Source organism: Myxocyprinus asiaticus, chromosome 5, assembly GCF_019703515.2.
Source record: "Myxocyprinus asiaticus isolate MX2 ecotype Aquarium Trade chromosome 5, UBuf_Myxa_2, whole genome shotgun sequence".
Classification (NCBI taxonomy): Eukaryota; Metazoa; Chordata; class Actinopteri; order Cypriniformes; family Catostomidae; genus Myxocyprinus; species Myxocyprinus asiaticus.
Window position 1 is genome coordinate 45886762 of NC_059348.1, and position 26772 is coordinate 45913533.

Consider the following 26772-nt stretch of genomic DNA (forward strand, 5'->3'; position numbering starts at 1 on the left):
AAAATAAACAACAACATTATGGCTAGTTTGAAGAACATTAAGTGTTAATACTCCAATTAGTTATTCACCCTTGCAAAAAAGAAAATTAAAAAGATAAATTCTGGTTCTGTTGCCCTCAAATAGTGCCTACCCACAAACTTAAGTTCAAGATACAGATTTTCCCAGCAATGCTGGGACAAATGGAGTCATACGGAATGATGCCTAAGCTGGCCTACACCAAATATTCTGCTAAACTGATTGGCTGATCAGTAACAGAGGCCGAGCAGGTAGGCAGTGATGTCACATGATGACTTCTGCAATTGTCAACTGACCATGTTTTTGACTTCAGTTCGGTAAACATGTCTATGGAGACCATATATATATATATATATATATAAAGATGATCCTCAATAAAAAAATTGAATATGTGTAATGGTATGTGCTTGTGAAAAGCAGAACAAGACCTTCAATCCTTCAATTATTTTTTGATTGTTTGTGAAGAAACCATTACCCTTTGCAACCGTACATTCAGTTTAAGCAATTCTTATAGCATTAGCCTACTGTGTGAGGTTTGGTTACTCATATCTAGAATCTTCTTCACCTTTCCCTTTAGAGATCTATTAGTTATTATACAAAGTAAAAACCAGGTTTCAAATCTGAATTTCATTCATAGTCCTTTACGGATTAAATCCCTGACATTTGAGCCTGTTTGAAGTGCTTCATATAGAAATATCTGAGCTGTAGTGATAAGAGGCAATGCAGTTCATGAACACTGTCATGTTCCCTGTTTAGGTTTTTTCTTTTTTTCAATTCAAGCTTGTTGCAGTCAAGACACTGACCCATATAAAGTCAAGCTAGGTGCAAGGTACACGGATATCAGGCAGTAGTTTTAACTGAGCTTGGAGAGGTTACAAGTTAGAGATGTGCAGAATGCAGTTTGTCCTCTTTCATTTACTCCCAAGATAAGAGAAATTAGCTCTGAAGTGCATTGTTTTAATGTGGAGCAGATGCACTGAAGAACAGAAAAGTGACACCTTGTCATTGATTAGAGATGATTGCACAGGGTTCCGGGCTGTCAATTATTCACGTTGTTTGTTTCCTTGATTTCCTTAAACTATAATTGGTGCATGTATGTTTGTGTTTGTGTGTAAGAGTGCAATATTCATAAAATAATTTGCTTTAAAAGGTAAACATGACAGATGGGGAGTGGAACAGTACAGCCATGAATACTTAAATTCAGAAGTCCTCCCATGTGCACCAGCAGGAGGGATTTATGCTAATGGAATGATGGGTTTCCATGAAGATTTCTTGCATTCTGCATCACTGGTAATGAGGGATAAAAAGTCATCTTCAGCTAAAAAAAACAAAAAAAAAAAAAAGACAAAAGAAAAAGGCAGTGAATTAAAAATTTGCTCAATACCCCAAAGCAGTTTGTTCTACATCAGAAACCCTCTCTGTCCATGAGGATGTCCACAATGGGCTTTATTCTTTTCTTCTGTTTCTTTAAAGGTGCAGTGTTTTCTCCCATCTTGAATTAATGTACAGGGAAACTACAATTAAGCCATTTGTGGGTTGACCTCCTAAAGAGTGTGGTGTAGGTTGAACACTGACTCTGTGGTGCTTCAACATCGCTTGGTTGGTTGAGAATAACAACATAGCAACACTACCAATTGCCTAAGTTAGGTAAGGTGTGTTTGGGAAACCTGTTTGAGAAAATTATTTTTTGCGATTTTGTTTGGTGCAACAAGTGGTGCAGCTTTCTTTTCACTTTTATTTCCAAGCCTTCTCTCAGCGTTGTGTCTTTAGGGGCCGTTCAGACCGAACACATTCTTGCGCAAAAAAGCTAGATGCAGTGCAAACAAAAGAGAATGCAGGTGTCTTGAGATGCATCTTTAAAAGCGTTTTTTTTTTTTTTTTTACCTGACGAGGCATCTATAAAAAAGCGCTCCTGCACAAAACATAAAAAATAAAAAAATAACTGAAAAGCAGCACAGACAGAAAGAAAATTGCATACGCTGTGAACGGCCCCTAAATATGTTGTCTCAATCTGCTGCACTACTGGCCAGCCCTAATCACACTAAAAAAGGAGTCAAGGTTTTATTATGTCACCATATTCACAACAAAGGACCATGGCAATTGTAGTTACACTCACTCGAGCACTTTACTAGGTACACCTGTACACCTACTTATTCATACGATTATCTAATCAGCCAGTCGTGTGGCAGCAGTGCAATGCATAAAATCATGCAGATATGGGTCAGGAGCTTCAGTTAATGTTCACATCAACCATCAGAATGGGGAAAAAATGTGATCTCAACCGTGGCATGATGGTGGTGCCAGACGGGCTGGTTTGAGTATTTCTGTAACTGCTGATCTCATGAGATTTTCACATACAACAGTCTCTAGAGTTTACTCAGAATGGTGCCAAACTGCCAAAAAACATCCGGTAAGCAGCAGTTCTGTGGACGGAAACGCCTCGTTGATGAGAGGGGTCAACGGAGAATGGCCAGACTGGTTTGAGCTGTCAGAAATGCTATGGTAACTCAGCAATTGTAGTAAGCAGAATAGCATCTCAGAATACACAAACCGTCAAACTTTGAGGCGGATGGGCTACAACAGCAGAAGACCACGTCGGGCACTTTATTAGGACCACATTGTTCCTAATAAAGTGCTTGGTGATTGTATGTTTCTTATGTACACCAGCAATGGGTTAGATAGTACATAAGGTGATAGCTATTAGGTGTGCTGCCGTTTTAGTCTTCGTCCATACATAAGCTACAGGTTCTTTCTCAGAAACTGCACAAACCTCTTCTCCAACTTGGCTCCGCCTCCTCTGATGGGCATTGGTTGGTTGTTCTGGAGGAGAACGCCACCCCCTCCGCGTAGAACGTTAGGATGAGTGGGAGAAGCTACAGAATGCTGTCCAGGCCTGATGGGTTTAGCTATAGCCAGAGAAAAAAGAAAAAAGATAAGAATATTATGGTTGGTACAAAATAAATAAATAAATAAATAAATAAAAAAGAGCAGGATGTGGGTTCACTGTATGTCAGGTAAGCTTCAGGGCATAACTCATTCTGACACTAAGAAAAGACCATTACAGAGACTCCAAAAGATTACTCATTTGAGTATGAACATCTCACAACTGAACTTTTTATTTTCTCGCACAGGATAAATGTAGATACTGCAGCTAAAAGTAACCCATGAACCCAAATTAAACCTGAACACATCAGACAATTTTTGTGCTGTTGCCTTTATAAAGGTTGTTAGTGCTGATGTTAGTGTGTAGTCACCTATCTGTGCGGAGTGTCCTCTACGGGCCATGTTCTTGGCTCTCACAGCCTCTTTGATGCGGTCGACCTCCAGCTGGTAGCGTTTGCGGTCACGGGCCGCGTTCTCTTTGGCCTCTTTGAGTGCCGACTCCAGAGCCTTCACACGCTCCGCTGTCGCCCGAAGGCGCTTCTCCAGTTTAGGAAGCTCACAGCGCAGGTCAGCGTTATCACGCACCAGCTAAAGAAAGAAGGACACCAGTGAGTGATCAAGACAAATAATAAGTTAGACACGAAGGAAATGAGGAAATAAAAATCATTGAGAGAGAATAATGATTTGAATTTTGAACTGATGCACACAATGTGTGAATCATGTTTAGGGGACTTTTTTGGTTCTCTCTTACCTGTTTATGAACCTTGGTGAGCTGTTCTAGATTGTTCTCCAGAAAAGAGATCTTCTGCTTTTGAGCAGCACTGCCACCTGTTTCATCAGAGTCCATCTCTGCACTCTACACACATACACACAAACTTCACACTTCCATTCTAAGCAAACGTCAAGTCAACTTCTTAAAAAGTAGTACAACATTCTTAATGCGGACTAGGCACATTGACCTAAATGGTAAGTTATAGAAAATTTACTTCCAAAAGATAAATGGTGCAGAGGAATGACAGAGTTGAGGTTAACAAACTAAATGAAGGTTTGAGACAGATCCCCTCCCACCTTTTTAACACGAGTTGCCAGATCCTGAACAAACAACTTTCTAAGGTTGTGCAGAGTCTGCAGCTCCTTGGCCTGAGATGGTGAAAAAGGAGGAGAGTATGTAATGTACCTGTTAAATAACCTAGTAAATACTTTCATCAATAGTCGACCCTCTAGTGCTGAGATGAGGAAATGAACTCACCACAGTCTCCTCTAAGCCTTTCAAATCCTGTCTGGCCTGTTCCCTGCGGTCCTGCATCATACTGTAACACACATTTTAAAACTTTATTTGACACCACTATTGAAAAGCACATCAGGAACTAAATATAAGATGATTTGCATGTCCTTACATTTACTTAAGATGTACCTGTACCACAGCACAGATTTGCAAACATTCCCAAAAGTAGCAAATACAGTACACATCTCATGCATCCTAAAACATACAGAACACTTTATACTGAATTCATGGATATAAATAACAGCGTCTTGTTCCTATTACACAAGATACAGAACAATATCTTGCTGTTGATTTTTTGTATTTGAGTTTATTGCCATATCAGCTTCAAAGGCTTTTTCATGGCAAAAACTAGTAGTAATCAAACAATCTATAAATATCTAAACATATTTCATAAAAATGATAATACATGGAACAAAGTAGTTTAATCAATCCTATACAATATGATAATTTTATAGAAGATTACCTGGCTAATGACATTGCTTTAATTTTTTTAGTTACTTTTTACACGCACGCACACACAGTTAAGACTGTTCTTCACTAAAGCAAACCAACGCAATCCATGCATATCTTTAATTTAACACAATCTATTCATCGTCTGTTAGTGTAAAACTGCAGGTGTACTTTTATGCTTCATGCAAAAGTGCAGCTGGGCTTTTTAGATGTTCAACAGGGAAAATCAAACATGAGGTTTTGTAATGGGACCTGATTAACGGGGGAGGTGAACAGAAGAATAGTGTGCTTGTGAATGAGACATACTTGAGCTCGTTTAGTTTACGGCTCTTCTCCTGGTCAGTGGATTTGAGTTTCTCATGTTCCACCCTTAAACGCTCCTGCTCCAACATGATCTTCTGATTCAGACTAGAGTGACAGACAGGGAGAGAGAATTAAGTCTGGACCTCAGCAAAGTGTCCCACTTTATCCTAACTGACCCTGATATAAATTAAGAACTGCAAGTCTGAAGTTTCTCTTAGATGTGTTGTGTGTGTTTCGTACTCCTGTAGATCAGTGATGAGTTTCTCTTTGGTTTCCAGCTCATCTCTCAGGCTGCTGATCTGTTTCTGATGAGCTTCTCTGTGACTCTGGATCTGCTTCTCAACCGCATCCTACACACACACACACACACGCACACATACAAATATATTAATTAACATGAACTGTCCAGTCTGAACAAGCACAAATTTGTGCGTATGTTTCTTACCTTGACCTCATTGGCACTCTGAATCTCACTCTCTTTCTCCATTGCATGAACTTTCTCTGTTTACACACACACACACACACAGCATTAGAGAGACAGAAATCTATTTTAATAAGCAGTGAGTGTGTAAATGCATTCATTGTGTGTACCCTGTGCGCTGATTTTGACCAGCTCCTCATTTAGTGAGTCCACGTCCTCTTCCAGCTGTCTCTTCTTCTGCTCTACGTTCTGCAGATATTCTGTCAGAGATTTAATTTTCGCTTCGTGCTGCAAAACAAACATCCATTTCATCTCTTCAGAATTTTGAATTGTACTGGAATAATACTCCTTAGCTTCAAAGTCATTTTAAAATAATTTTGTTCTGCTGGACTTTAAGGGATTTGGAACTAAAAACTGTTTTAAAGTTTAAAAAGTGATCCTGGAGCTATTTTATACCCATGCAATATGTATGAGGCAGTGAAATTGGTAAAAGTGTTCTTAAAAGGGATAGCCTAGTTGACTCAAAAATGAAAATCTGTCATCATCAGCTCACCATCAAAATCCTTATTATTTTTATTTTTCCATGAAACACAAATTAGAGTTATTTAACAGAATTTCCAGGAAAGATTTAGAGTGAATAATGACTTAAATTTCCATCTGTTTGGTCTTTTCACACAAAGCTATTGAACGGCTTCAGCGCACAAGTCCTTTTTTGAGTTTGACATCCCTGGTTACTATCCACTTTTTTATATGGAAAAGGGCAGCTTGGACATTCTGATAAATAACTGCTTTTGTGTTCCACTGGAAAAATATATGTGTTTTTTGAGCGACATGAAAGTGAGTAGTAGATTACGATAGAATTTTTCATTTTGGGTGAACTATCCCTATAAACTTACTGGGTATGTATTTCTTTACTCCTATCATTATGGTTCAGTGCTTTACAGTGAATGGTGGGACTTTTATCTGAATTGAGAAAGGTTTGAGTTTTCGGAGGCAGTATGGGGGGCCTTTGTGTGTTACCAGGGACACAGTACCTGAGAGATGCGTAACTGGCATGCGGCAAGCTCCTTATCATTTTCATCCATCTTCTTGTTGCTCTCGGACTGTGTGTTTTCAAGCTGCTTGCAGCGTTTAACCATTGTTTTCACTTCTGACTTCATCTTACTGATATAGAGTCTAGCCACAGTGAACTCTTCATCTATAAGACCACTGCCCTCATGCTGCTGTGGAAAGAGAGATAGAAAGATTTTAAAAAACATTTCTCAAAATTCTCACAAGACTGTCCAAAGTGTAGATATTGGTCCAAAACTCAACTAATTAATGTTACAAAATTAAAGCTCTTAGGGCCTATTTTACAGTTAGTCATTTCATGTCTTGATCCTGTTTGGGTATGCACATACCATTTACACTTCACAGAGTCACATCTTGTATATGTCTCAGATTGCTATCTGTCTTAAACGCATCTTGGAAGGCATTTACATTTGGTCTTTTCGTGATCCAATAGCTATCCAATCAGTAAAAAGCGACCAAGTGTAAATACTCCCATAAAGATGTAATCTATGCTAATCTATGCTAAAATACTTTTCCACCCTGGAAAGACAACTGTAAGACATTTGTAGGGTTTATTACCCAGAAAAGTGTAAACATTGTCTCTGTGGTGCTATTAAAACATTGCTATGTTTGTTTGAGCATCCCGACCAGCCTGACAAAGCATTGGCTCAAACATTGGCCTGAGTTTGGGGCACGACTATCTACTTTATCAACAAATGGCAGACAGGGGAAGTGTTTGAAATTTGATGGAAATCAGTCATTATTGTTGCAATTCCATTTGCTAGTGGTGCTTAGAAAAGCTTTATGTATGTCATTCACCTTGATGTCATTGTTGCCCACTGCGATACCAATCTCTGTCAGGTCCTTGAGCAGTGATGACATCATATCAGTCACCCTTTTCTTCTGATGATTGGCCATTTCCTTCAGTTTCTGCAGCTCTGAGTCTATAGATGCCAGGATACTCTGAAACAGACAGACAGATAGTCAGAGCATTTCAAGTTTTTGGCCAAGTGTAGGCAAAAGACTGAAATATTGTTCCTCTAGCACTCACAGATTTCTGGTTAAGTTCTTCACTCAGGGCTTCAAACTCCTTGGACTTGTCCTCCACCTCTTGACTCTTTTGATCGTAGTTGACAGCAAGCTCCTCCAGAGCCTGGAGCACCTCCTTCACTTCCTCTTTGGATGCCTCATTCTCCATCTGCAGACGAGTCAGTTCTACCTGCAGGTTATCATGGTCTCGCCGTGATGAGGCCAGCAGCTACAACGTACCCCAAACATATGTTAATAAGGTGTAAACAGGGCCACAAAAGTGCACATCTTCTATTCACATGCACACAAGCAGTCACTAACCTCCTCCTGGTCCAACATCTGCTGCTTCAGCTTCTCCACCAGCTGAGACTGCTGATTAATCTCTTCATCCTAGAGTATGAGATGATACACAGACAGCAACTGCCATTAACGTCAAGTGTTATACGTATAACATTGCCCTTCACAATAGTAACACAAACTGCAGCAAATGTATTTTTGGTGAAAATGTTGCAAATTCATAGAAATGTACTTTATTATTAGTTACAGCTATTTCAAGTTATAGACATTTAAAATGCTTAGACTTCCATTTGTCACATAAAATACCATTGCTTTTCGGTTTTGAAAAAACAAACACTGATACCATAGTATTGAAGAGCCATCAATATGGCGGAGTATAAATATGGTCTCGCACCAAATACCAGTTAACTACAGTGGTTATGCAAGAACTGTGGTATACTTTCATGAAGGAAGGCTGCATGGGTGTACCTTGTCATCCAGCTGCTTGTACATTTTGGCAAGTTCAGCCTCACATTTCTCTTTTCCTGCATCGCTGAGTCTGGCCCCAAGCATCCCTGGCATGGGCGGCATGCTTGGTGTGGATGCAAACTTATCGTTATTAATTGTGTTATCCATCGCCAACACTTCAGCATTCACCTTCTCCTTATCATACTGTTCCTCAGCAGGTACTGTCTCTCCTGCAGGACACACACAAAAAGGACCTTCAGTAAATGCAGGCGTGTGTATTTTATTGTTTTACTTTGGCTCCAAAAGTCTTAAACTACTTTGAAAATCTGGGATCTAAAAAGTCATTTAAACCTGAAAATAAACTAAGTTTAATTTTTTTAAGAAATGTTATTTGTGACATTGACCATGTTAACTCCTTTGTCCAAAAGGCCAGATTTTGTTGCCTCCATTGAAGCACACAAGATGCTCTTTGAAACATGCACAAATCATGCTGGATAACATGGATCATCCGGTTTTGTGCAAACTTGTGGAGTCTGTCAGTTCGAGTGCATGCTGTCATTAAAACAAAAGTGAGTTTATGAAAGTCCTTTTAAATCAAACTGTTATACTGATAATATAATTTGTAATGAAATATATCTATTTTTTAATTAGATAAATGCAGAATAGAAGCATTTTCACTATTGGTGACAGACTTTGGGCTCACTGTATGGTAAACAAGAAGTGCAAAAAAATATATTTTTTTGTAATGAGAATGCAATGAGAACAAAATTGTATCACACGTAAAATGTTAAAATTGTTAGTGTAAAACTAATAAACAGTAACTTTGTGTGTCTGACCATTTCTCCAGCGGTTGAGTTCATTCTCTAGCCATGTGATGGTGTTTCGGAGACTCTTGTTTCTCTCTTTCTCTCTCTCATATTTCTTCTTCCATTGCTCTGCTGTCAGCTCCACATTCACACTCACTGTGTTCTTGATGGTCTTCGCTCTGTACACACACGAACATAATCACATGTTGAGTTATAATATGGTTATTGTTCTTGACTATTGTTTCTGACTGTATAAAAAACAAGTGAGACCAGGGAGATCTTTATTACGAATGCAGAGAAAACACTGAGACTGGGGTGAGCAAATGTGCATCCTCACCGCTGTCCGAACATGAGCGTGGATTTGGTCTCGGACTCATTGAATGAGGAGGGAGAACAGCAGATGACAATGGTAGTCCTGCAGTTACCCCCCAGAGAATCCTGCAAGATCCTTGTCATCTTACTGTCTCTGTATGGAATGTATGTCTAAGAGAGAAACAACAAGATCAGTTATAAAGATGTAATTAAATTCTGCTAAAAAAAACACTTTATTTCAGTTTAAGTAATTTGACTGTAACATAGGTAAAATGAACAGCTCTTCAATTTAGATACAGTAGCTTTTTTTTTGGTTAGCTTGTAATGTAACTAGCTTCTTAATCAAAGGGATAGCTTTCTTAATTATTAGCAGCTTCGCAAGTTATTCAAAATAGCTTCCCCAACACACCTTAACTCTTGATATTACAAGAACTTATATTGTTGTCAGCAAAGAAAGAGTCCCGGGGACCCAGGTAGCTCAGTGGTAAAGACGCTGGCTACCACACCTGGAGTTCGCTGGTTCAAATCCCAGGGCATGCTGAGTGACTCCAGCCGGGTCTCCTAAGCAACCAAATTGGCCCAGTTGCTAGGGAGGGTAAAGTCAAATGGGGTAACCTCCTCGTGATCGCTATAAGGTGTTTTGGTGGGGCGTGTGGTGAGTTGGGCGTGGTTGCCGCAAAGCCTCCACACACACTGTGGCACCCGGCAAGCCACGTGATGTGCGAGTAGACAGTCTCAGACACGGAGGCAGCTGGGATCCATCCTCTGCCACCCGGACTGAGGTGAGTCACTACGCCATCACAAGGACTTAGTGTGTACATTGGGAATTGGACATTCCAAATTGGGAGAAAAAGGGGAAAAAGTAAAAAAGAAAGAGTCCCATCACTCAGCTGGTCCAGAGTTTTATAGTTTTAAAATGGCCTTGCCTATGAGGAGAACACAATGGCTGCTGTGTACTAACAGCACAGTGCAGCCGTTGGGTTTTTATATATTTGCCAGTCATCATGTGAGGAACAGTACGTATCTAGCCTCATCTCCCTCTGACAAGTCCGTATTATTAGAATTGTTCTTTTCTTTTCATTTATACTTTCATTCTCACTTGTATTTTTAAAGTATTATATGAAGTAATCAAGTTTTCATGCACAAAACACACCATTTACACAACATTACCGACGCAACAGCCCCACAGCTCCAGGAGCTAAACATTAGAATATAAATAGCATAGTGAACTAATCTAAAGACAGTGCGTGTGACTCACCGAGCCCTCGGCTAAGGCAGATATCACGTTGCCCAGTGATGATAGAGATTTGTTGATGTTTTTGGCTTCATCTAGTACTGCACCTTCAGCTCCAGTTTTACTGACCTGTGAAAGAGCACAACAGTTTATGGTTAATTTCACACTTGGTAACGTCATCAACATGAGTTACCCCATGTTCTAACCAGACAGGATGCGACACGCGATAAAAGTTGTCTTTCCCATGATAATCCGAGTTTGTCTCTGTCGATCACTTGGTTTCCATTTTTGTGGCATCGTGCCAGGTAGCCTGTCCGCTGTCAACACACACCGATTCTGAGGAGGAGAGGTGACACACAAACCAACTCCCTTTGACTTTCTTTATGATTCCCTGTCACATGGAGCTCAGTGTGGACAGACAGATTGCATGTCACATCATGTCTGGTTATGACACAGTGTTAAACCATGAGTTCTGGTGGCAACTGTTTATCACTGTAGCTAAAAAGGTAAATTGATAGGTAAATAAGGTCAAAAGAAACAACTCTAGACAAGATGCCAGTCTGACGTTTACATGCACAGAATGGCACTTGCATTTGTCTGCAGCAGAGGCATTGCAAGAGATTTTTTTAGAATGTGAACTGCTCTTCGAATGACAATTTATTTGGAGACAAGCAATTATGAGAAATACATTATACTATATGCATGACCAGGAGCATGCAAAGATGCAAACTATACAGTATTTTCAAGTGGACTCCGGTGAGATTCACTGGTGTGCACCAGAGTTCAGACAACCACTTTCAAATAACCAAATGAACCAAACTCTGATGTCAAACAAACCTAAAGCTCTAATGTGAAAGCATCCTAACATACACTCACCTTCTCGCTGCCTGCCAGATCGACCAGGTAGAGCTTCCCACTGAGCTTCTGTTCTGTCTGTGTGTTTTCCTGCTTTACATTGATCAGGAAGATACTGTGACTCCTGGAGCTGTGTTCATTCATATCTGAAACACACACAGTACAAACACATTTACTACAAATGTATTATGAATCCTCCTAATGTTGTCTGTTTTGAAAACAATCAGCTCACATGGTTAATGGTGAATGATGCAGATGTTTTGGTTTCCAAGGAATATCAGCATTTGCTTTTGTTTTCTATTTACTTTGCATTCTAATAATCATACATTAACTACTTCAAACTTGTTAATGTTTGTATAAAGGGTGTGTGCACATGTTTGTGTCTGTGTATTCGTACTTGTCACTGCTACATGTCTGTTGGATTTGCCCTCATCAATGGTGTCCATAACTTCCTCTGGACTGCAAACAAATCGCTCTGTGCAACCCTAAAACCAGGAACAAATACACACATAGAGTTATATAATAAAAAACTCTCAGTGTAATCTATCCATGATGGTTAGGCAGACAGCAGATTTAAGAATCTCACCTTGACATAAGGAACCCTGTTTTTATCTTCATGTACAGATAAATTAGTCTTCGAAACTACAAGAGATGGGAAGGGAGATTATTCCACAATAAAAGCAGCTCTATCACTCTATTAAAACTGAAGAATGTAATTTTTTCAGTGTTAAAATTCTTTCTCCTATCCCAGCTTAACATGCAGGGACAACTACACTCTCTGAGCACTTTATTAGGAACACCTGTACATCTACATATTCATCCGATTATCTAATCAGCCAATCGTGTGGCAGCAGTGCAATGCATAAAATCATGCAGATACAGGTCAGGAGCTTCAGTTAAGTACACATCAACCATTGGAATGGGGAAACATTTTTTATCTCCCTGATCTCAACTGTGGCATGATTGTTGGTGCCAGGCGAGCTGGTTTGAGTATTTCTGTAACTTCTGATCTCCTGGGTTTTGACACACAACAATCTCTAGAGTTTACTCCGAATGGTGCCAAAAACAAAAACTTTCCAGTGAGCGGCAGTTCTGCAGATGGAAACGCCTTGTTGATGAGAGAGGTCAATGGAGAATGGCCAGACTGGTTCGAGCTGTCAGAAAGGCTACGGTAACTCAGACAACACCTCTGTACAATTGTGGTGAGCAGAATAGTATCTCAGAATGCACAACACATTGAACATTGAGGCGAATGGGCTACAACAGCAGAAGACCATGTCGGGTTCTACTTCTGTCAGAACAGAAAGCTGAGGTTGCAGTTGGCACATGCTCACCAAACTGGACAGCTGAAGAGTGGGAAAAACGTGGCCTGGTCTGATGAATCTCAATTTCTGCTGAGGCACACAGATGGTAGGGTCAGAATTTGGCACCAAAAGCATGAACCCATGGACCCAACCTGCCTTGTGGCAACAGACGAGGCTGGTGGTGGTGGTGTAACGGTGTGGGAAATGTTTTCTTGGCACACTTTGACCTGTTAATACCAATCAATCATTGCTTGAATGCCACAGCCTATTTGAGTATTGTTGCTGACCATGTGCATCCCTTCATGGCCACAATGTATCAATTTAACTTCAAATGGCTACTTCCAGCATGATAATGCATCATGTCACAATGCAAAAGTCGTCTCAAACTCGTTTCATGAACATGCCAATGAGTTCACTGTTCTTCAGTGGCCTTCCCAGTCACTGGATCTGAATCTATTTGAACACCTTTGGGATATGGTAGAACAGGAGAGTCGCAGTATGAATGTGCAGCTGACAAATCTGCAGAAATTGCATGATGCAATCATGTCAACATGGACCAGAATCTCACAGGAATGTTTCAAACATCTTGTGGAATCTATGCCACGAAAAATTCAGGCTGTTTTGAGAGCAAAGGAAGACCTTACCCAGTATTAGTTTAGTGTTCCTCATAAGTCAATTTTCTCGAAAACTGTAAACAATGTGTCTCTGTAGTGCTATAAAAATTCCTGTGTTTGTTTTGAGCGACCAGCTAAGACCTACAGCAAGACTATCTGACTGTTTGAACAAAAGCATTCAAGGGTCATATTCAGAAAGCTGTTTTTAATTATTTTTTATTATTTTTTTGCAATTCCGTTCGGTGAATTACATACTTCAGCTTTAAATGTAAATTCTATATCAACTTAGAATAACTTTTGTTTAAGTGTATATCTGAGAGATCAACAGCTGTAAAACTTCAAAGCCGAATGGCCACCAGACTCACCATCCAACAGGTCTCGAATCTTATCTAGATAAATCTCGAAATATGACACCTGCCAAGAAGTAAAAAAAGAAAAAACAAACATTAATGGAACAGATACAACATAATACAATGCGTAAATATTTAAATGAATGAGGAGAAACGGAAGGAAAATTACTCACTTTAATGTGGAACTCCAGATTTTCATCCATAGAGTAAATGTAGTTAAAGATGTCCTGCACTATTCTGGGAATGATTCCCATTCCATCGGTGTCATGAAGATTTCCCTAGAGAACAGTCACAACAATTCGCTAACTTATATATATCAGAATTATAAAAGAGCAAAAACATAAGCTTTTAATTTTTAAGAACACCAACTGTCTAAAGTGGATGGTTGAATCTCCATAATTTTGATCAGGCAAACACTGGACACCTAAAATTCAATCAGTCTGAATGCTTTCATCATTAACAAAATGGAAGAGGTAGAGATCTAATTACTAACTGCTGTCAATCCAGGCATGGCCCACAGAAAGTATGGGTGGGTGATACAAGCAAAACTTCATATCACAATATTCTTGAAAATAGTGTTCGATAAAGATATATCACAATATACAGAATTTAATTGACCCTTCCCTACCCCATAGGAATGAATGAGAAATTGCCGTTAATGATGTGGTTTTTGGCAAAATATTCTCATAAACGAAATGGATAATATTTTTACGTGGGCTGGTATGAAGAGTGACACTGTAATGCATATTTATGTGAAGTTCTTTGTAAAAGAAGACTGTGAATCAGAATCAAGGCAAATGATTATTAGCCACTTGAAAAGAGAAAAACTTCACTTAATAGCGATTACACATCTAATAACATTAGCGTAAGTGAGCTGTTTATAACATCTCATAACACACTCATTTTCATGCTGTTGAACTGTTTATTTACAATCGCTTATACTATGACTTGAATCAATGCATGAATGAATTAATGTTTAGTTATTAGCTTTATACTTGTACACTGTACAGTGTATGTTATTATTTGTATATTGTTGAGTGTAATTATGTGTATATCAGATGTTTAAATTGTGCTGTGTTAATTTGATGTTATTGTAAATTGGTATATGTCTCATCACTGTCACGACTGCTATGTTGATCGAAACTGCACCCAAGAATTTCACACACCATTGCACTTGTGTATATGGCTGTGTGACAATAAAGTGATTTGATTTGATTTGATTTAATTTATCTTGTAGCAAATGTAGGTGTCGTTGCAGATGTAATATGTTCATTTGGGAATGAGGGCTGACATGGTTTAATCCATAACATGCTGTTCTCCAGATGTATTTAAAGCTTATTTTAAAAAAGAAAGGAAAACATTGCGGGTCTCCTCTCTGGGTAACTTGTGTCACTATTACAAATGACCAAGCATCAACGTATTTTACATTTTTTTGATCATTTTGATAAAATCCCCCTTAAAAGTACTCAAAAGCACATCACTTCCATAGGCGTCAGAGTAATGCCGGCAAGGCAACGGTTGCTAAGACAGGATTGTTCAGAAGCACTTTTAAGGCAGGGTTTAGCAAAGGGTCAATTGAAAGTGATTAAAAAAAATAATGAAAGTTCCTTTTTGATTTAAAAAAAATGTCCAAAGTAATGTATCTAAAAATGTAAAACGAATGTATAATGAATTTTTACAAATTACATTTGATCTAATTAGCATAATTATTCAATAAAAGCAAAAAATAAGAAAATATTGAACATCTAAGCATTTGCTTAGATTCTGAAGCAACTCCCTACATATTGTATTTGTTTTTGCCTTTAGTTGGATACTGGAAAACTTTACTCCGATGTACTGGATAGAAATGCACTGTTGACAAAGGTGATATTTAATAACTTCCAAGGTTATTTACTCTTTTCCTCTCTCTCTCTCTCTCTCTCTCTCAGAACAGGTGCCAGTATAAAAACCTACCATGAATTCACTACGCCATGACAGAAATGACACTCGAAAATGTATACCGGTTGACACTTTTCTTCTGGTAAAACAATTTATCCAGTATATCGCCCATCCGTAACAGACAGTATGAAAAAAGGGGTGTTTTACACAGAGCTCTAAAGAAATATTTCCAAAACAATTGCATGGATTTCTCTCTCACTTCCATTGTGTGCGTTTTGCCCGAGGACGTCTGACCATAGGCAAAAATGGTTCCATTATATCCTCCAAGCACATCTGTAAGAACAAAGTTATGATTAAACCTTGCTGTACATATAGGAAAATTTATATTTAAATGTAGCATAGGCCTATTCTGCTGTTTAATGTAACTCAAATGTTTAGTAAGTGACCTCTGGTTTACCTTTGACGATTTCTTGAGCACAGGCATTGTACACTTGCTCCTGAGACGTGTTTGACTGGAAAACTCTGTCGAACACATATGGCTTGCCCTATGGAAAGGGGGGGGGGGGAAATTAACAAATGTCAAAGCATTTGGGCTATGTACCATTAGAAGTATGAGTCCATCATAAGGAATACTTCATCAAAGGTCTCAAACTGGAATGTGGTAGGTCATAGTATGATTACAGAATGCTAAAACCAGTCATTTACTGGCTCCATGTTCTGTGTCATAACCTGGTGTTTCCCCAATACAAGTCTTCAACCTGGATTTATGCATTTCAGGCTTCTCTGTGCACTTACATTTTTCTGATCGAATTTCCATAGAAACAAGCCAAAAAACTGTGGTCAAATACAACCTCCTTTTAACCAGGAAAGTGATCAAGTAGGCTAATCCTAACAAAGTAAATGGCACATGCCAGTCAAACTAGAACTTTGTACCCATAAATGTTCAAGATGTACTGGTGCACAAGTATTTCACAGGGAAAAGAATTAAACATGAAACATACTCTAGAAACTTTCTGCCATGTGGTTTAACATCAGAGAAAGAGATGCAAAATCCTAAAATAGTTTTTATAATAATAATATAAAATTATTTTGCTGTAATCCTCATTTGTAAATCACTTTGGATAAAAGCGTCTGCTAAATAAAAAATAAAAAAGTAAGTGTTAATATAGAAATAGCAATAACACACAAAGATGAGATCACACAGATGGTGATGCTCATTGACATCATCAATGTAACGAAACAGACTTGCCTTGCTGGTCACTTGTCAAAAAATGTCATTTTCATGTATTCATTACAGCCAACAACCATAAACAACACCTTGGCCTCATTTAGCAAAGCTCACAACAGTTCTGTCCATATATCAGCTTTAACTCTGAAAAACACACAACCGGCACAATAAACAAAGAAACTTTAAAATTCAGGATATTTTATATTGAAATGAGGAGCACAGAAGACTGGCTCACATGCCAGCAAGCATTGACCTGAAGTGTAAACTGATAATCATGAATCAGAAAGATTCCGTTCTGGGCTGTAACACAATCAGTGTTCATAAGACACTCAGCTAATGCGGTCCCTGTGCTCACATCCGGTTGGTGCAACACCTGGTTACCATGGGAGACACACTGCGGGATTATTTACAAGACTCAGGGGCAAAAGGAATTTTAAAAACGGTGTTCAACACCACATATAGGGTGAACGCCCTTTAACAAAACACAGAGACCATCTAACATGGGGTGATGGGAGCCTAACAGTTAAGGATCAGGACTGACAACACAAAGGACTGCAGGTTCAGCATCTGCTAAAGTGCAACGTGTACGAGCTGCCAAGAAAGGCTGCTAAATCTCTGGCTCCAAAAAATACTATATTTGTTCTATGGAGATTGGGCTATAGGTGAGACACTTTTAAGGCCCATTGCATAACATTGTCTCAGAGACTTCTGTAAAACACAGACAAGCATGACAAGCAGGTCTTGTTTGGCTCTGTACCAATATACCAGTAATGGAACAAACTGCTCCAAGTACCACATCCTGACCAGTGTCCACCATACAAATGGCCACTATGACTCACAATATATACAGTATATATCAAATCTTGTTAAATTATCACTTCAAGGCATTTTTATTTAAAAAAGCAAATTAAAGGAATATTTTGGGTTCAGTACAAGTTAAGCTCAATCGACGGCATTTGTGGAATTATGTTGATTACCACAAAAAATTATTTCCACTCGTCCATCCTTTTCTTTAAAAAAAGAAAAAAAAAAAAAGAAAAATGGAAGTTACAGTGGGGCACTTACAATAGAAGTGAATGGGGCCAATGTTTGGAGGGTTTAAATGCAGAAATGTGAAGCTTACAGTTTTATAAAAGCACTTACATTAATTCTTCTGTTAAAACTCCTGTATTATTTGAGCTGTAAAATTGTTTAAATTGTTGTTCTTACAGTCCTTCTAGAGAGTTTGTTGACATTACATCGTCATGGCAATGAAGTTGTAAAATTGTCTATAACTTCACACAGAAATGGTAAGCGATTTTATCACGCTAAAATCATGTTAAAATGCATATTGTTCATGTCTTGTGGCTATACTTTTGAAACAGTGAGTATTTTAACATTAACGGATTGGCCACATTCACTTCCGTTTTAAGTGCCTCACTGGAACCTAGAATTTAGCTTGTTTTAAAGAAAATGAGGGGCAAGTCTAAATTAATTTTTGTGGTTATCAACATAATGCCACAAATGATTGAGCTTAACTTGTATTGAACCCGGAACATCCATTTAATAGGCTTTTAAGCAATGAACTTGATAAATGCCTAAATACACAGAAACATTGTGGGCAATAAACTTGGAACTCTTGTTAATCAATATACATTAATAAAAGCAGGCCACAAGGAAGTGAGTCCTTTCAAAGAACAGGGTAAATTTGTCTTAAGGTGTCCAAAGTTTAGAGCGAATGACAGCAAGAGTAACAGTTTTTCATGACCATGCCACTGGTTTATATTGTGAAGAAAACCACTTTTGCCACAGCCTAGTCATAGGGAAACAAAAGTAAGACTGATGGGTTTTGCAGGTTTGTGAAAATACACAAGAGCCCATCTTTACAATCTAATCATGTTCACTTTAATGACCATCATTGCCATGGTTTAACTGCAACCAGTGGAGCACTCTCTATTTCCAAAGCATTATCTCACCTTCCTCTGGTACTCACACTGTCTTTTCACTTAAATTACAGTGGATATACCTGAAGGAGCCTCCATTTCCAGGCTATTTTCTCACCTTTTCTTTATACAAACACAATAGTTCTATTAGTCTGAGTAACATAAAAAACGAAGATATCCTATTAAAAGCCTTTAATAAAGTCTTTCAAGAATAAGCACTCTGAAACCAAATAAGAATAGGCTTCCTCACTCACTGTATACAATAACATCATAAAAGATTTGTGAAATTAAATAGGAAATGCAAGAAAATAAAACTGCCCTATGACACCATTGTTGTTTACATACAGGGGGTGGTCCCCGAAATTATTTCTAAAGACTCTGCCACATGGCGTGTTTGCTTTTACACACCATTTGTCAAGCCACAAGTTATCCCGCCATGAAAAAATATTCTGTTAATAACTGACATATAGATATCAGTGATGGACAAGAAAAGTGCATAGACAAAATACAAAAAAGACTCACAGACACCTTCAAAAGCGGAATGAAACAGCACTACACGGGTCAGTTATCAACATGGCTCAATCATGGATAAAGCAGCACGAGTGCAGAGCAGGTGCAGTGATTCGCAGACTGGCCTCAACTGCACAGATTATTTTAAATGCTTTTGTGAACCAGTGAGATTCGCAGCGGGGATTGCGAAACCCGTTTGAATGCGCTACAGAATTGTCTGTTCAAAACTCTTATGTCTCGGTGATGGAAAACAAACAGCCCCCACATTCTAAACGATACTATTCTCAGATCACAATGCGTACAAATCTTTATCATGGATTTACTGCAGTAAGACTAACTGTACTGTATTGCCTATTGGTAGTTGTGGCAGAAAAACTTTCTAAATGTATTTCAACTGCTGTTTTTTCCAATACAAAAATGTTATTTATATAGAAACCATAGTTACTAAACATAGTAGTGAGGAGCCATGCATGAACTATTACAAATATTATTGTTAAAACTATGGATACAATGGAAGAACTATGGTGCATTTTCATAATGCAAACACTGGACACTATGCACAGTGTATTGGGCAGTGGTGGCTCAGTGGTTAAGGCTCTGGGTTACTGATCAGAAGGTCAGGGGTTCAAGCCCCCATACTGCCAAGATGCCACTGTTGGGCCCTTGAGCAAGGCCCTTGACCCTATCTGCTCCAGGGGTGCTATATCATGGCTGACCCTGCACTCTGACCCCAGCTTAGCTGGGATATGTGGAAAAAAAGAATTTCACTGTATATGTGCAAATGTATAATGTGTGATAAATAAATATAATTATAAAAAATTATAATTACACAGGTAGATCCTATTGGCACACTAAGACTGGGCAACCAAGTGTAAACCTTTATGAATCGCTCATTGAAAAACTACTAAATCTGAGTACTGGAGAGAGACATGTCTCGATGTCTATGGTGGTTACGTTCCAGCACCACATATCATGTTTTTCACATCCCATACAGACCACATTCAGCTCATTGGCATCTCTAGTGGATCCTTTAAAAGAGGATGCAACATCCAGGTCTTTGGAAGGCAAAGTTCACAATAATATTAAGCCAGACATCTTTAGGAAGAGAGAGTGAATTAAAGAGATTATAAGCTAAATGAGACTTTATTTGCATTTCACTCAATAAGCAGCCTCATATCCAATTGCAAAATGTAAGTCTGATGACAGCTGTCATTGATGGTGATGTTAAATTGTGATTATCTCACAGTATTTACAAAAACTGAAGTAGAAGTTTCCTGCTCATTCAACTTAACTCACCCACCTCTACATTCAAAGGTGTAAATAATAATAACAGAAAACTAAAATCAACAACCACTCCATATTATAGACTTAATACGAAAATAAATAAGTGTTTGGGGTTCTTTAAATTGTAAAACTTATAGTGTTTCCGCGTTGACTCTGCAGCTTTGGCTAACACAGTTAGCATGAAGCTGTTGAGGAAACGGCACAGAAATAAACGGAATAAACAATAATATCCGAATTAAACCGTCGGTTTTGAGTGTCAGTGGACCGGATGCAGTGGCTGGTGTCGGTGTCAGATGTTCATATTAACGGGTCGTGATGAATTCTGCTTCTGCAGGTCTGTGGGTCATTTGCATTAGTCGCTCGCGAGAAATAAACGTTAAAACTGTCCACGACACAAAACGACACTCACCCCGACCACGACGCTGTCCTCGCCCTGAAATTTGGCGACGTATTTGTCCCCCCTCGTCACCTCCGAGCTGTTCAACGGCCTGAAGCGGCACATGACTTTAATGGTGCACTCCGCCGGGTCCGCCATCTTCCCCCGGTTACCGAATCACGAAAGCACCGGCGAGAACACACACACAGAGACGGATGCAGACACGGATGGAGGGGTGGGGACACACCGCTTGTTGATTCGCGGCCCGTGTGACTATCCGGAAAGAGCCGCGTACAGTGCCTGCTTGTTGATCGCCACCCGGCACCCGGCACCCGGTTATGTGACGTCATTCACGCCCTTCACTGTCACCGAAATCGAGAACACCTTCCCTTTGAAAAGATTAGATTTTTATTGTTCTTATTTTATAAACTGTGAGTTCGTCTTGTTATTGAAAGGTATATATATATATATATATATATATATATATATATATATATATATATATATATATATATATATATTTTTTACTTTTCAAGTAATAGCTCCTCTAGCTTTTTCATTTTGCAATGTAAATATTTAAGGCATAAGAACAAATGTCTTTGACAAAAGTCTTTTTAGTTGAAATGTTTCATATTATATAACAATCTCTCAAACTTATAAATAATTAAATGCATGCCAAAGATATTTTTTTCTTTCTGATTAAGCATCTTTTATTTATTTATTTTTTTTTTTATCAAAAATATATAATTGGTATATATTATAAATGACATTAAAGGTGCTGTAAGGGATTTTTTTTCATGGAAAACTATGCAAACATTTTTCCTACTAAATATAAAGATATTAATGAAACAAGTGTCCCGAGATATCTCACCGGTCTCTGTGACAGCTGTAGATTTTGTAAACAGCAAACAAAAATGTGTCCGCAAACCGCGGACATTGACACTTTTCACCTGTCACTTATTTTGCTTGTTCTCATAGTGTTGTATTTGAAGCGATCATTGAGGCTGTGATTCATAATGTTTGTCAGCTGAGGGTGCTATTGTGCCACTGTTGAATTCAACAGCGACAGGAACAAACAGTGCTGCTCTTTTGATCGGTTTTGGTCTCAAAATTATCTTTAATGGGCGGGGTTTTGGAATGAGGGGGCGTGGTTAATTCAACGGCTCAGTCACATGACAGCTTTAGAATGCTAAAATCGCTTACAGCACCTTTAATGTCTATTTTAAATATATATTTGTATTATTTTTCTTTATCAATAGATATAGCATTTTGAGTATGTTAAGAGATCCCCCCCCCCCCCCCAGTATTTTAACTGCATGTATAATAATTGTACATTGTTGTCATATCATAGCTATCATATCATGTTTATGTGCTCTACAATTTTATAGGAGAAGATAAAATGCTTTTCGGTGGTGCATTTGCATGTAGGCCTACTCTCTTATCTTGATATATTAAAAGAATCCTGCAGAGATGTGGCCAAAGGCTTATTTAAAAAGGGATTGGATTAATAATTACTAAATTGTAAAAGGACAGATAATTGGACAATCAAGATCATTTTTGTAGGATGACATCCAAAGAGCCTCTATATATTAACAGCAATGGCAAAACAGCCAGCCATGAATGCTGAAGTACAGCTGATGGTTATAGTGTTTAATCACCACTGTCATGTCATAAGTCCAGAATTGCCACATACTGTAATCTTTGAATAGAATGAAAGGCCGCATCATCAACTGTTTAAATACATTTTTTTTGATTATTTACAGCATATTGTAAGTGACAGCGTGAATATTATTTTTGTTCGTGTCAATGAAGGTTTTTCCACATTCATTATTCTTCCACTCTTATACAACAAAAACATTATTAGATATATCTAAATAAATAAATAAATAAATTCTCTAATAAAAGCATGCATTATTTCAATAAGTAGTTTATTGATCAGAAAATAAGGGATTTCACATCCTCACATCACAATTATTATTGAGCATTATTATTATTAGAGCGTCAACATGCAATTTGATATTGTTTTTATTTTATTTTTTTATAATCTCTATATCATCTATCTAGCTAGATTACACAGTTTCAGTGATCCATAAATTCTGAACCCAGGACAGAGAGGCTGAGTGAATATGGTGTGGACTCTATGGATGAGGGTCATTGTGTCAGAGACGCTGTAGAAGGACAAAATTCCTGCACTGTGATCCACATACACTTCAATTCTAGAGGACTACAGGGAGTTCAGTCTCTATGTGATTGTGCCAGAATGTATATTTGGAATAACTGAAGGGAAAGCAATACAAACTCCAGGACTGAAAATTATACCCAAATGCACAGTTATCACTCCGCACCTTTATGCTGATGCTTTTATATGACACTGATATTCACACACCTCTTCCTCTCCATTAAACCTCCCAATAACAGCGTCCACACACACACTCTCTCTACACAGAACCTGAGTCAAACTATCAAATCGGTCTGGATGATCAGGATACGGCTGTACTGTGTCAGTTTAAGTGATCGCTCTGTTCCCCCCAGAAAGACAAATGTATTTATATGCTTGTATCCATGTTTGTATCCAGTGTCAACTGACAGGAATCTGATGGAGGTAGAAATAAAATAGCAGCTGGATAATAAAATTAAAGTGCTATTAAACATTACATTTATACAAGATAATTAATGTGGATTTAATTGTAATTGACATCAGATGGCAAGATTTTCTTTGGTGCAAAACTTGAAGTGCCATATCTACACTAAGTGTAAAATACACAAATTCATAAATGGTTTGTTCAGTAATTCAGTTTACACCATGAAATTGTTGAATTCTTGATTTTGATTGGTTGAAAAACATTCCAAGAGTGTTGATTTACCTTCAATGACTGCACGGCTATGAAGTAGTTTCCAAGTATGTTCAGGTGCATATGACTTCAACACATAATTTCCAAATTATTTGATCAAATTTCAACTCAAACAAGACTGTGATTAACTTAATAGTTTTCTGTATGTATACAGAAATTTACGTTGGAAACATGTCTTAACTGACTTGCTTTATCTTGTCACCTTTCTCTCTTTTCATCTCCCGTATGTGTATTTGTGTTGTCACAATAACTTACATTGTAGAAACTCCTCACTTATCTTGGGTTCAGGGGTGGAAACAAGCTTGAGGAATTGTGCTACGGAAACCAACAGATATCTTCAGTGTAATATCCAAGTACAGAGGACATTATATGTTACATATACTGTACATTACATTATATATTGATTATATATTATATAAGCACTTTAAATGTCTGCATCAGTTTGCATGATGCACAACATATTTCTGAGTGTAAATTAATAATACTTTGCTTTACCAATTCCAGATATCTTTTTATCTCCTGTCTGCATAAATCATTCACATTCTCTCTCAATTGCAAGACAAGGTCTGTAACATCTCCAAAAGTGATGACAAGAGGGACAGTGAATCTGGATAAGTCTGTAAATCCAGGAGGAATAGAGAGAGACTTGAAGCTCCACACACACAAAGACATAGAACAGAAAAAGAAACCGAAGACATATTGTATTTTTCCAAAAATACAATATGAATAATCCATTTTTAACCACAACAATCAGCAAAAGCTTCTGGTAAATCAGCAAAAGACATTTTTTTTTTTTTTTTTTTTTTTACTCTATCTGGAGAAAATGGATGTGATCCTCTGTGTGTGAAAGCTGCTCCGGTTCATTGTCTCTCCTCCTTAGATCAGCAATCTCCTGCTCCAGTCACTCCAAGAGTCCTTCAGCTCGACTCACTGCAGCCTTTTCCTGATCTCTGATCAGCTGTCACCACAGAGCAGCTTCTCTCAATGAAGCGGATCAGCTCAGTAAAGATTCTCTCACTGTCCTCCACTGCTGACAGTGCAGAGCGCTGTTAGGACACACAGAGAGAGGACCATCAGCTCTTACTGGTACCTCACACAGCCTGTTACCCACAGTGGGGTTCAGTGGGACTGGAAAGTGCTCCAGCACTGCGCTCCTCACTGACTGATTGGAGGAGTGTCCTAACTGAGTGTAAAACAGCTCTTCCAGCAGCCAGCAGTTGTTCTTCTGCTCAAAACTCACCTTGTGAGACTCCACAGTCTCTCTCAGCTCCTGAAGCTCCTCCTCTCTCTGCTGGATTCTCAGCTGGTTTGTTTTCTGTGTCGCCTCCAACCTTTCTGCTGGGAAAGTTTACTGTTATACGTGTGTTTGTGGATCCATAACTTTAACCTTCCAGATGAATTTTCAGAAACTTTTATTTCAAGTAATCACCATCTTCATAGATGAAGATGGTGATTACTTGAAATAACAAATGTGTGAATATGTGAATCCGAAATCCGCACACCTGGAAGTTGCAATTTGATATTTAATAAAAGTAGGTGATATAAGAAAAGGTGTCTATCACTAAAATGACTACACAAGATTTGCCTGTATTCAAATGCGTTATCTTACTAATACATTAAATGTCCTTTTCAACTCAAGTCAAGAGATTTTTATGTGTATAGAGCTTTTCACAAGACACACACACATTTCAAAGCAGCTTGACAGAAAATTATGCTGTAATGTCTTAAATCCTCATTGAGCAGTTTAAATGAAAAACGTTATTGAAAATCATGCCTTAAAAATTATTTGTCTTTAGGACCCCAGTAAGCAAGTCAAAGGTGATGGTGGCAAGGAACACAAACCCCCATAAGATGTTAGTTGCGTAACTGTCCTTATGAGGTATCTCCATAGACATAATGATTTTTATACCTATAGATTCTATCCCCTAACTCTATCCCTAAAACTAAAAAAATGTCCTCATAAACCACCCAAACCCGCCCACACACACACACACACACACACACATTCATCTAGCTACAACCAGGGATAAATAAGGTTATTACTTGTTTAGGTAACACTTTATAATAATGGTCCGTCATTAATAGGTAATTATGCAGGAATTAATGCAGGACAAACAAGTAGTACTACATTAACATTTTAGTAATACTATTAACTAATATGGAAACATGATTAACCAATCAGTAAGTAATAGCCAACTGATGACTGAGGTAGTTCACTGTAAGGTAATCAATAAGTACTGAATTTGATCTGCCTCATTGAGAACTATTAACAAACTATGGCTAATTTAAAATAACTACTAATTAATTACTAATCAAAACATTAACATGTGTCTAAAATGTGAATGATTATGTTTTTGTTGTGAACAAGATCATACATGGGTTCTTTGTGGGAATTAATTTATGAATGTATGAAGGCCCTTCTCAATGTCTATGGTGGTTACGGCTATGATCATAGTCAGCTTCCCTTACAGAAATATAGGGTTGTATGTGCCTAACCTGTGTATTCCTTGGGATATCTCTTCTGTTCATTCAAAAATTATTAACTTCTGCATGTTTGATATTGCTGAAGGTCTTTTTTTCAACATTTCTGGTAACCCATAAGTAATGAGTCAAGTGTTACCACATAAGTGAGGGTCATGGTAATGTTGAGTGGTGAGTGGTGGTGGCATAGTGGGCTAAAGCATATAACTGGTAATCAGAAGTTTGCAGGTTCGATCCCCACAGCCACCACCATTGTGTCCTTGAGCAAGACACTTAACTCCAGGTTGCTCTGGGGGGATTGTCCCTGTAATAAGTGCACTGTAAGTTACTTTGGATAAAAGTGTCTGCCAAATGCATAAATGTCAATAGTAATGCATTAATAATTAATGAGATCTTACTGTTTCCTTCCTTGGGAGTTATCTGGACCATTATTCTAAAGTGAAAACACATTATAAACCATTAGTAATAACTGAGGTGTTACTTGTCAGTTAGTAATGAATACTCAAGTGTTTGTTCCTGCATTTTATTCATTTAATCAAACAGATAGTTAATAAACATTCACAGACATTCAAAAAAAAAAAAAAAA

General features: G+C 38.1%; 1 protein-coding gene across 2 annotated transcripts; it reads right to left on the bottom strand.

Annotated features, from left to right (window-relative positions):
- Positions 1-1024: 1024 nt before the first annotated feature.
- On the bottom strand, positions 1025-21197 carry LOC127441062 (kinesin-1 heavy chain-like). 2 transcript variants are annotated; one of them, XM_051698226.1, is made up of 26 exons: positions 20887-21197; positions 15991-16078; positions 15793-15866; positions 13829-13933; positions 13671-13719; positions 11974-12029; positions 11785-11872; positions 11409-11533; positions 10557-10661; positions 9324-9469; positions 9017-9165; positions 8202-8410; positions 7758-7826; positions 7459-7665; positions 7227-7370; positions 6392-6577; positions 5528-5645; positions 5382-5437; positions 5177-5286; positions 4940-5041; positions 4148-4208; positions 3967-4038; positions 3650-3754; positions 3270-3486; positions 2786-2921; positions 1025-1333 (listed from the first exon to the last, which is right to left on the bottom strand). In XM_051698226.1, exons 1-26 carry the CDS (start codon positions 21010-21012, stop codon positions 1330-1332), a joined length of 2907 nt encoding a protein of 968 aa, XP_051554186.1. In that variant the 5' UTR covers positions 21013-21197; the 3' UTR covers positions 1025-1329. The 2 variants fall into 2 exon arrangements, with proteins under 2 accessions (XP_051554186.1, XP_051554184.1); XM_051698224.1 differs by having other exon boundaries at positions 6392-6580.
- Positions 21198-26772: the final 5575 nt, after the last annotated feature.

Excerpts from the sequence above, each read along its gene's own strand:
- LOC127441062 (XM_051698224.1), bottom strand. The coding sequence starts at position 21,012 with ATGGCGGACCCGGCGGAGTGCACCATTAAAGTCATGTGCCGCTTCAGG. Across the intron at positions 9,166-9,323 it reads ACGCTCATGTTCGGACAGCG|AGCGAAGACCATCAAGAACA; the intron begins GTGAGGATGCAC and ends GTGTGTGTACAG. Across the intron at positions 3,755-3,966 it reads TGGCAACTCGTGTTAAAAAG|AGTGCAGAGATGGACTCTGA; the intron begins GTGGGAGGGGAT and ends GTATGTGTGTAG.